This window comes from Leptonotus elevatus, chromosome 1 (assembly GCF_054856555.1).
Source record: "Leptonotus elevatus isolate MCC_2025b chromosome 1, RoL_Lele_1.0, whole genome shotgun sequence".
In the NCBI taxonomy this organism is placed as follows: Eukaryota; Metazoa; Chordata; class Actinopteri; order Syngnathiformes; family Syngnathidae; genus Leptonotus; species Leptonotus elevatus.
Window position 1 is genome coordinate 22,536,332 of NC_141239.1, and position 12,199 is coordinate 22,548,530.

Genomic DNA, 12,199 nt, shown 5'->3' on the forward strand with positions numbered 1-12,199 from the left:
TACTGTTGATGTAAAATAAAGACGACGAGCTGTTGATACCTATGAATAAAGCCCATGGCGTGGATACCATCCAGAGCCAGCACCACCTCGGCTGTATAAAAGCGAGCCCACTTCTCCGGGACGTCGTAATTGCTCATCAAATTGACCAAATCCCCGCCGGGCATGTATTCCATCACCATGTAGAGGTAGCGGTCGTCTTGGAATGCAAAGAAAAGCTGAAAGAATGACGAAAGGTGAGTTTGGATGAGAGCATACATATTTTATCCAGCAAGCGGGCATAAAAAGACGGTGTTGGGTGGTCGGGACGTACCTGCACCACCCAGGAGCTGTTGGCAAAAGCCATGATGTCCCTCTCCTCCCAAAAGAAAGCAGAGTCTGACCTTTTGATCATCTCAAACTTGCTCAGCAACTTCATGGCGTACACTTTGCATGTGGCTTTGTGCCTCACCTGTAGATGAGTGGTGAAGTTTAGGATCACTTAAAAATAAACACATAGCGGCATCATAACAAATCATCGTTCAGTGGAAACTCCAAAGTTAAGCATGATGCGACAGGAAAGCAAAATTAAATAAATAAATCAAAAATAAATCATTGTGCACATAATTTCTAATCTTATTTTAGTTTTTCTTCTGTTTTTATTTTTGACATTCCAAAACTTTCAAATATCTCAACCAATTCAAACTATTCCATATTCATATATTCAGCTCATTCAGGAGATCCCAGTCCACATATTTCCACGTTTACCATCATTCCACATTTTCCACCAAAAAAACACAAAACAAAACAAAACAAAACAACCTATAATTCACAATTTCTCAACGAACTGAAGCCAATCAAAAGCATTTACATTAAGAAAATCTCCAAATTAAGGGATAAATAATTTATAATCTGAATTAAAATAATTCTACTTACAAAATGTTCTACAATCGGATAATCCCCACTTTTGGAGAATTTCCTTTCAAAGAGAAAATTCACACCTTACGTGGGGTAACCTTTCCAAATGTACCTGTATATCCTATAATTCACCTTTTCTCTTGCATTCTAAATGTTGTAAATTTCCATTAATTCTACAACATCAGAATACAGAAATTGAAATTTATGCATGTAATTGATATTTGAAGAACTGTATTGTACGTATATATTTATATACACAATATGATAAACCAGAATTTGTCCTATGTTCAGGCATGTGATTTGACCAAAGTGAAATTATCTGAAAATTTAGCCGGGGGTCTGGGGGCCGCGGGCACTCAGCTAGGTCCAGAGCTCATGGGTTTTCCGTGTTTTTGAGTACTTTCAATGCACTCAGATGACAAAGAAATAGACAAAACAACAGCATAAATTTTCAATGTATATTGAACTATCCCATATAAAATTGCAGTTTTAGTCAACTCAAAAATCAGTCACATTCAAAAACATTGGACTGCCTTTGCTTTTAAAAACTATCACTGAGAATATCATCATATATATTTACCATGCAATAAATCATTTAATCAATCATTCTTAATTTAATACATAATGCATAACAAAAACATAAAATACCTCATGCAGCAAGCTCTGGTAAAAACACAATCATGCATTCGGATTGACTAAGATCATCTCTGTAACTGCATACATCAAGATAGTCAACATATTGAAACCTGAAAAGTGCAAACATGCAGCATTCATTTGAGTTTGTGTCAATGATTAACCATGTTAAATATTTATGACCATTTTTATTACGTTATAATATTTTCGAAAATTTGATTTCGATTAATTTGAAACGTTTACCACCGACCTCAAAATTCACGACTCTGTCAGCAACTGGTACAGGTTGTTGGGGTGGATCACGTCTCTCTATTACCGCTTCCGATTGTGATGTCAATAAGGGATGGAGGCCGTAAAGTTTTGGAGTTTTCGTTCGGGCACCGAAACTTCCAGCGATGGAATAATTTGTTGTTCTTGACTGGAGTTCTTTCACGTGTTTTTTGCTCTTTGCGTGACTTTCAAGAGCTTTGAAACCTCTCCCACCATAGTCACGATCGATCTTCCGAATAAAGTCACTGAACAAATTCGTCACAGTCTTCTTTCCAACATTTGTAGATATATCCTTCTCTAACCAGTCCCATCGAAACTTGTTTTTTACGATCTTGTCAATTTCCTTAACTCGCGGAGCATCTTTGCGTTCGATCACGGACATTTCTTTAAACACCCGGCAAAAACGTCTGAGAAATGAACAATGGCATACTCCTGTGCCTTTATAACAAGCGCGTTTATTGGTCCAGTAACAATGGCATACGCCTATGCCTTTATAACAAGCGCTCTTATTGGTCAACACGGAGACTTCCGCCAATCGCAAGATCGGTTTCATTTCAGTTGCGGAAACACTAAAACGGAATGCTGTAGAGAGACGAAATCGGATTTTTTTTTTTGGGGGGAGATAAAAAAAAAGCGGAATTCCGCGAATTAGCGGAAAAATCACATGCCTGTATGTTGCAACACATTCTATTTAATGCTCTATTGTATTCATCCTACTTTCCCCCTCACTGGTGCCCTTTTTCCCGTGGCAAAAATAAATAAATGTAATAATTACTTTAAAAAGCCCAAGAAAAATCAAACACAGTTAAAACGACTAATCACTGAGCTGAAGTCCCACAAGATTTGCCAAGATTGAGAGTTTCACTTTTGAGTCATTATTTGTTATATTTAGGTCATAGAAGGCCTAATTGTACCATGCCAACTTTTTGACGATCCACTGTATACAGGGTTTTTCCTGTGTACAAGAGGCGGCCACCTCTACCTTATTTGCTCACCACCTACAGCCTAAGTGACTGATAATGAATGAATGCTTTAACATGATAATAGTCATATTCTTATTGGAACTATTATTCTTATGATTGAAATATGGAATTATTATATGTTACCTGTAAAAAAATGAAAGCGAGTCAGAGGAATTTACAGAATACATGCACGTCATGGCGCATGGTCAGGATTAGGGATGTTTGATACCGCTTTTTCCCGGCCGATATGCAACTCTTGAGTAGTCACTGCTACTAATACCAAATACCGACACTATTAGAAAATAAAATTGCCCACCCATAAATGACAGATGGTTTTAAAGAAAGACCTATATATCCCAATATATTATTTTTCCTTAAAATTGCATGAAGTTAATGGAATTTTTGTATTCATATAATTTCTAATTTCTTGTCCTTGAACGTAAAACGACCACCCTGAGTACCGATACCATTTATATTGGCATATAAAATAAGACTGGTATTGGCACCGATACCGCCAGGTGCCCATCTTAGTCAGAAGGATACCACCTCCGCCTCAATTTCAGCCAGGAAAAACCCCTGCTATAGCAAAAGAGATAAACAAAGAGTGTAAACTTACCAGCTGCACCTCCCCGAATGCACCTCTCCCAATGACTTTGACCACCTCATAGTCTTCCGCTTTCATCCGCAGGTCACGGATTTTACTAATGGTATCCTTATCTATGGAAAAAAACAAGAATATCATTTTCAAGACGTGAATTTGTATTGATTTCATTAAGCTAGTGTGCTCGCTGCCTAACAATGCTACACTGAGCCACAGACATGATTTTTATAATCTTTTTTTTTTGTAAGACTACAGATAACGTATGGTGAAGAAAAATACTGTGTGTGCCAACTGTTATTTTAGTGTGCGGTGTACTGATCACCAACACAACACACTCCACGCAATGTCTGTCACAGTACCATGAGCAAGGCGGCGCAGTCGTAGAAGAAGAAAATGGTGATGCTAAGCTAACAGTTTGCTTATCTGGTAATTACCAGTACGTTTTGTTTGTAAACTACATCTTGTTGTTTTACCAATTTGTGGTGAATGACTTGGGAGACTTGTGTCCAGATTCCCATTTGTCCATGTTTTAAGGTCACAATCGAGAAGTTCGTAACTTGGCCCGACTCCGTGCCATCATAAATACTAAAACTTTATGATCTTTCACTTTTTCCCAAGCAGTCAGGGGAACCACAGAACACCACAAGAGCATGGCTCTAGATGATTTTTTTTTAGAGACATCCGAGAATATGGTCTGTATTGACTTTGATTGGAACAAAGAGGAAATGCTCAAATTTGGTACAATTGTTGGTATGCATGCACCCCCTTAAAAGGAAACATTGCCAAGTTGGCTAAAGAAAAGCTGGTTTTATGTCTGGTATTAACGAGAGTTGGCATGGCAAAGCATCCAAATAACACACACATAAAAGTCTGGGCTATTGCACAAAAATATTTTGAATGACTCATTTCCCTCCATTGGTGAAACCCCAGCAGGTGTTGCAGGAGCTATGTACCGAATGTGTTACAGGAAATACATTTAACTGTACAGAACAGAGCAATCAAGCTAATGTGATCAGTGTGGAAAGAACGGGAAGAGGATTAATAAAAGGCAGCCCCTTAGGCAATACAAGACGCACCAGTCCATTAGTACATATACGTCACTGATGTCGCTACACAACACTACCCATACCACAGTACTGATGCAAAAAGAATTGAAGGGATGACTAATGACAGTTCTTGCCTAAGGGTTTGGAGAAACTTGGGTTGAAATTCAAATAGGAAACATCCAATTGCTCTCAGCCGAATCAAATGTTTAAAGGCCACTGAGAGGCCAAGTAATGGCCTTCACAAAAAGGCAACTACAAATGTGGCAAAACCAGACTTTTTTTGTGATTTTCCACAAATGCTATCGATTGGCTAGAAAGGTTGTAAGGTTAGATATTATAGCCTTAACCGTAGGGCTGTGGGCTTTTGAAAGTTGTATCTAATGTTCTTCTTTTTATTTTTATAGGTGTAACCATCTGTGCAAAGTAATATTTTTCAATAACATTTTTGTAAAAGTGTTTTCATTTAGTGAAATTTTTATCTTATTCAATGAAAGTTAAATAAAATAAAGGTTAAAAAATTTGGTGTTTTTGAACAATATTTAATTACAATCAAACATTTTAATCACAACTGTAAGGCATAATAGCATTATTAAGCAAGTACTGGTATGTGATATCGTGATTTCTAAGTATTTGGTCTGAAAAAAGTGGTGGCAGGCATATCCATGCGTGCCAAATTAGCAGGTTCAGATTAAAAACAAATTTAATAAGAATACAGCATTAATACATGTGACTGCTTTTGCAGTTGTGTCTACTCAAAGATTAAAACTTCTTTGTAATAGTTGATTTTTTTTTTTTATCGATTCTACTAATAAAAAAATGTCTCCAATTATATGAACAATCACATAAAATGGTCATGGTTTTTTTTTGTATAATTGCAACTTCTTTCTCCTCAATTTTCCTATTTCCCCCTCCCTGATATGATTTGTTCCCCATAAAAAGACAAAAACCTACACTTTTTGGGTGGGAGTTTTGTCTACATGCAATACAGAAAATATGAATTTGAACCCCAAAAAAGAATTGCCACTTCAAACCACCCCAGTAAATAATGAAATATTGTGATAAGATGCTAAATGAGAACCAAGTAATTTACAGGTTGGTAACATGATATAAAAAATAGTAATTATTGGGGTTCCCTGTGTGATGTTGGGACAAAAACAACAAAACAAGCCATAGCGATAGGCATCATGTGGGTCACCAGGCATCTATGAAAGCCTCTTTGTTGGGGACACTAAGCAGCAGACACCTATTGTGTCCAAGCTTGCATAGAGGCAGTGACCCCAAATCAACCTTCTTTTCTGAGGCTGAAACGTGTCATACATGTAACGACGGGGCCTGTGTAAAGCGGCAATGGACGGGAGATGGAAGACTACTTACATCTATTCAAGAAGTTGTCAATGCTCTTGTTTTTCCTCAGGGCAGGAAAGTCCAGGTCGTACACCAACGCATCCAGACCGTCCTGCGAGGGAGAAGCGGTGGATGAGCATGCGGAGTGACAAAAAATAAGAATCTTGCTTAAAATGTGTTATGCGTTTGCTAAAAGATGCTAAGCAACACTTGGTTGGATTACTTATTGTCTTTTACTGTACATGTAACTGCATACAGTACCATAGTAGTACTTCAACAGCCTTTTTTTGTTGATAAATGTTTTTTTGCTACATAAAAATGCATTGCTCTAACTATGTGGGCGCCTTCGCAGAGCGAAACGGCAGATAATTAGATGACGTCATAGCAGCAGAGTCCGGTGTAACTTGGCGTAGTGCGTTAAACTGCCTACCACTGGCCTGGCATAGCGAAATTCCCTGAAACAGACTTCCCCGTGTCTCTGCAGCTGTGTCTTATTTGTCATCCCCTAGCCTACTTCTGGCAGGAAATAAAGGTGAAAACGCTTTTACAACTAAAGACAGTATATTTGATCAACAATGGTGAGAATTAACGAACAATTAATCAATATTTTTTTCCAAATATATACAGTATTTTTTAAGGGCTTAGAGTACCGATATCTGTCTGTCTGAACTAAATGTTCTCAACTTCTGTGTCCATTGCAATGTCATGCTGGGCAGAGATTAACAAACTCGAATGAATCATTCTATTTTACTCAAGTCGTTTCAAGACATGATGATTCCTCTACAATCAATTAATTTAAAAAAATGTTTTATTTAAATTAATTAAAATAGAAAGTGTAGGGGGTTCCCAGTATCAGCATCATTTTTATTAAGTGGAAATTTGAATTAATACATAAATGAAAAGTTCCCTGTATCTCACTGAGGGGTCAAATGATTGCTAATGTAGCCAAATTTGGAATTTTTGTTGTAAATGTCTTTGCGACAAATAAAAACTGTCTGTGAACATCTGACAAATCCTGATGAAAACCCTAAAATTGCTACATTCGCGAGCATTCACCGTTCAGTGAGATACATACCAGCTTAATCGGCCTTCAAATTCATAAAAAGGCCGATGCCGATATTTGTCAAAATGTCAAATATCGGCACCGATAATCGCTCTATCCCTAGTCACAAGCACATTTATGAACATTGTTCAGGAATAGGTCTTGTTTCAGTGTGCTTCAGGGTTTAATTCTGCTACTGTGCCTCAAGTACTTCATGTCTACAGTCAGATGGCAGAGCGTGATGATTCATAAAATAAGGCAAAAAAATTTAGCAGGTGGAAAAACTTGAATAGCTTGGCATTAAAAAGATGGCTTCACTTTCCACCATGGTCACCGAGTTTCTAATTCAAGCATGTGAAGCAACTAAGTACTTTTTGATGACTGAGGGAGCAGGGAGGTGCCTGCGACTATGTGGACTTTACAATGCAAGGGCTGTGACGCGTACCAAAAGTACAGCGGCTACTCCCGCCCAGCAGTTTCCTGACCGTCATTAGGTTTTAGAAATTGGGCTGATTGTGTCACTGAGAGAAATGTTTTTTGTTGGGGTTTTTTTATTCTGTGACACGCACATTATCCTGTCTCAGACGAGGCATGACCATAAATGTCAGCGGTCGGGATTTAGTCTAATCTGCCATAATCCAGAATGACTGAAATAAGATAGGCACACAAACGTTCAAGCACTCGACAATGGTCAGCATTCTCAGCACGAGAATTTATTTTTCATGAAATAATGCACAATTTTCTAAGCTATTTTACTCTCTTATCATTATGGCTTTTCTAAACCGTTAGATAATGCTTTAACGATGATACATGGCGCATCGGGGGCTCAGACAAAACAAAGAAGCCACTTAAATAGTGCTGCTGCTGCTCGGAGCTCAACACAGGAGATCAGGGCCATACCCCCCACACCAGGAGACAAAACAAGCAAACCCTCTCTGGGTCGGCTGGAAGCTAAAAAGGGGTGGGGGCAGTCAGGTTTGGAGGGATGTAGGGAAAAGGTGGAAAACAGGAGGCGAAGTTTTTCAGAAAGAAGAAGAAAGAAGCAAAACAACATGCAGTTAATTCCTTAGCTCCTTGGACAACGGTTTTGCTTTTCATACAACCCACATTACAAATAATGTAGATTACAATTTAACGATCAACACGAGACTATATTGTAGGCATTCATCTTTAATTCAAGAGGTGATACAGAAATATGGAATTTTTTAAAGAATGAAATAGAGTACCTCAATTTTCAGGGGCAAGAGGTTTTTCTGCGCCTTTGCTTGCTGCTTGATGATTTTTTTGTGGGTCTTTTTACTTTTAGTTTTGTGTTTTGCAAATGAAAAGCATACTCTACTGGTTTTAAGTCAGACCAATGAATTGGCCATTACAGTTTATCTCCTTTTTCTTGCCTTCAGAAAGTCTTGACTTTATAAGTCGCTACGTTTAGCTACAGGCCATCTGCAACTCAGAAGGTATTTGGTATACAATTCATATTCCTGCCATAACATGGACTCCACCACGTTTGTCACATGATGTGTTATGCATTGGATCATGTGTTTCATGCTGCATGATTTGAATGATGATGTTTCAAATACACTGTGGTGGTGTCTAAGGGCAAAAACACAACTCTGCCATTGTCCTGTGTATAGGTTGTGCTGTAAAAGCATGGAACTGACTCGTCGAACCAAAGGATAAAAGGGTGCCTTGTTGCAGGCCATAAGGTATTCTGCCAGTCTACACAGAAGGGACAAAAAAAAAAAGAGAGGAGAACGAAGTCCTTCAGGACCCTAATCACAAGGCTCTGTGCTCAGCAGAGTTATGTTTGCATAACTTCCTGCCGCAGAGAACTCTGGACAGCCACAGTAACATTCCATAACAGGACTGTACACGTCAGAGAAGCTATTTTAGGTATGTGGCCAAACAAGTTCTCCATGAAAAAAGTGAAGGAAGAGGAGGAAAGATGAAGAAGAAGAAAGAGGAGGGGGTCCCATCCCGTTGAGTAGAGTCACATACGGCGCGGCTTGGCTTGGCTTCTTTTCACTCCGCGCCAGCACTTAAACGCTGTGACGGAAAAGAGGAGGGAGCGGAGGCCTGTGCATGTGGTCCAGTGGGAGAACAAATGAAGGAAAAAACAAAGAAAATCACAAGCAGGCCACTGAAACACCAACATGACTAAAGAAGCAGGTATTGCAGTTAGAGTACATTTAGTGAATGTGGCCCATTTATGGGCAAAACAAAAACATACATGAGAACTGAAGCAGTTCAAAGTCTGCAACTGGGTCTGCAGGTAATGCCAGTGAAGCGAGAATCAATGATCTTGAAAGATGGAGTTTTAGTCAACTTAGCATTTCAGTTAAAGATTGAAAGTTATTTGAAGACAAAATGAATTATGTAAACTCAAACCGCTCTACTCGATCTAGTCGAGAAGCCTTGCCTAAAGCTAACATGGAGTACAAATTAAATTATGTCTGGTCAGCTCAGGACCTGCTTTCTATGAAGAGTGACCTCACAAAGACACAGCTAAGCTAAATGTTAAAGAAGGGATTTTCGGTGTGGTATTGTTTCATCTTCATCTCTTTAAAAAAAGATAGCTTGAGTGACAATAGCGGGTGAATAATGAGTTCTGGAGGCCATAGTTGCACAAACCTGTGACGATCCTGGAATTGATCATTCTAGTGGCCTACAGTTGAGTCGTGTTCGTATATGTAGCCCCGGGCTATGAGTGAACTACGCAACAATCTTCAGTGAGCAAACAAGAGACCCACTATTAGATACAATCTGCACTGCTGCAAGGAAATCAGGGGGATTACAATCAAGTAAATCTTAGGTCTGCATTTAACAAGGATGTTACAGAGTATGTAAACTACACGCAGAATTAGATCTTTCTGTGCAGTGACGTTGTAGTAACCAGGCGGCAGGCGCTGCTTTCAACCTCCCCTGTCACCCTATCAAAAACTATCCGAACATTTTTATTGCTATCTGGTGAGCAGATTTTGTAACAGAGCAGTTTTTGGTAGCTTTAGCCGAGGTGATGCCATACAAACAACGACATGACTGCCATCTTACCAAATGTCTGTCAAACACTGAGCTTGATGACCCTGCGGCATGGTGCTCAAATGTGGTACAGACCACTTGTTTTGATGTAGCACCTTTAATTCAATACTGCTGTGAATTTATAGAGGGGAACAGTAGTGATATTGAATGGGGAGGCAAAATCAACCAGGAAATTTCACAGCTTTGGCGGTAGCTCCAAAGGCTGGACGGCGGTTGTGTGAAAGGGAATATGGGAAAGCCCAGAACAGGGGTGTAAAGTTTGAGACCTGAGGCACACGACTTACAGTCTGTCGTGTTGAATGCAATTGTAGTGCAGCGTTCACTCGAACGCCTACCTGATGAGCCTATTTTGCACAATCTCCGCGTGCGAGCTTTGTACAAATATTGACAGTGAATTTCTATTATACTCTATGCCAACATACACACCTCCACAATGAAACATGGTCGGTCATTAAGCGCTATAGGAGCCTGATAAGGAGTCATTTATTGGCTGGGCATGAAACAGGAGTGGCGACCTAAAATGCTAAAAGCATTCAAAGGTCCAAAATACTCTGCTGGTAAATATTGGTAGACGGATTATGTAAGGACTACATACAGGGAGTCCTAGGTTCAAATCATAACCAAGAACTAGCAGCACCCACCCTTGGGACATCTTTAGGGTGTTTGAATGTGTGATGATGTTAAAAGAAACGCCATAAATGTGATGCGGTAATAAAGCCAGCTCGAAAAAATGTGAATATCAGCGCACAACGCAGCATTAAGCGGTTGACATTACATATGGTAATTATTTCTTTTAAGCTTTTGGAGAGAGGAATTTGCACGCGACGCAAGCTCTTTTCCAGACATTTAAGTGCGAGTGTAAGTTTTCCATGGGAGATTCAGCCACATCATCCCCGTTGTGCATGCCAGCACGAGGCATGCGGACCCGACTTGTCACTTCCTTTTCTGCCACCTCTTCAAGACAATATGCGTTCCACATGTGGGCCATTGTGCAGACTGTCTGTCTCGGGGAAACACGAGATCAAGCAAACACGTGAACCCAATCCAAAGCGTACGAAATCCTACAATGCTTCCTCGCTGTTCAGGTAAAAGAAAAAAAAGAAAGAAAAAGTGTAACATGGAAAAATTGCCAAAGTTGGTTAACGCGCTCATACTGTACATAACAACAAGTGACAGGAAATCCTGCTTGCCTAGAAAGACTACATAGCTTACAAGTTCAGCGGATAAACGGTAGTGACAGTCAACCTAGAGGTGGCAAAAACGGGGGCACTCGGCTTCCTTACGAGTTCCCAGCCAGAGAGAATCACTGTCACAAACGTTCGTGCGTCAAAATATAATTGTGCTACTCCCACAGTGAAGAGAACTCACGTGTTTTCACTAACTGGAGCAAAAAGTGGCAGTCTTGTACTGCTCTTGACATTATTATTTAGAGTTTCACATTCAATTGATATTTGGAAGGCACTTTGTTACAGCTGCGATTGTTTTTCTTCTTCTTTCGTCTGTTCTATAAATAAGTTTAGCAAAAGTGAAGTATTTCAGTGCAGAGCAGTTTTGGCATAGTATCTAAGCAACAGAAAATGTTTAATCAACTGTAATTTCAATTTAGTAGTTTAACCAAAACAGAAGTAAAAACAAGCTTAGTGGGGGGGGGGCAGCAAAGTAGTTTTTGCACGATCCTGCAAACTAATAAAAAATGACAAGGTAGAGGTCACTGTGGATTTCATCCCATCTGAGTTCATAGGAAGAATTGCTCCATTATAAAGAGCCTCTGTCGTTTCAGTATGCATTCCTGCACATCATCGGTCAGTTGAGGGAATGCAAAGCTACAAATAGCTCCGCCAATTGTTTTTTCCCAGGCCTGAACAGCTGAGGGGTGCGGTTTACAACAGCCAGCGAAGAACCTGAAGTGAAAATGGGGCAGATCAGCTATAAATTTAGCAAGCCTTAGTTTCCACTTGCAGAGGAGAGCAGATGAATTGTTCTTGCAACAAATGCTAAACAAGTTCAACTTAGATCTGCATTCGGGTCACGCTACACTGATTGTACGAACACAACAGTGACGTGCAGTACAATGAGAAAACAGCATGGTGATGGTAAGAAATCAACTTTCATAAATTATCTCATGTAATACATAGAAGAGAATGATTGAGTAATTATATTTCACTTCAGTTTAAAAACAAAACAACTAATCAAACATGGCCACAATTTGCCATCCATGACACCAATATCTTCCTCTGTTAACCCCAAGGGCTAATTAGTTATTAGCTGTATTATCAGTGCAGATAGCACCTTGCAACAAAGAGCTATTCGTGAACGACAAAGGTCTCTAAAATTAGAAATGGCATTTTGAAATGCAACTAATGCACAG

The 12,199-nt window shown here is 39.4% G+C and overlaps 1 protein-coding gene across 3 annotated transcripts in view; it reads right to left on the reverse strand.

The window, feature by feature from the left end:
- The window catches only part of rock1 (Rho-associated, coiled-coil containing protein kinase 1), a 43,070-nt gene that overhangs the window by 19,776 nt on the left and 11,095 nt on the right, over positions 1 to 12,199 (reverse strand). For all 3 annotated transcript variants that reach the window (XM_086084832.1, XM_086084823.1, XM_086084816.1), the window contains exons 2-5: positions 5,781 to 5,862; positions 3,376 to 3,476; positions 311 to 448; positions 40 to 215 (exon numbers count right to left, since the gene is read on the reverse strand). In XM_086084832.1, the coding sequence (XP_085940958.1) occupies positions 40 to 215; positions 311 to 448; positions 3,376 to 3,476; positions 5,781 to 5,862 (497 nt within the window). The remainder of the gene's footprint in view (positions 1 to 39; positions 216 to 310; positions 449 to 3,375; positions 3,477 to 5,780; positions 5,863 to 12,199) is intronic.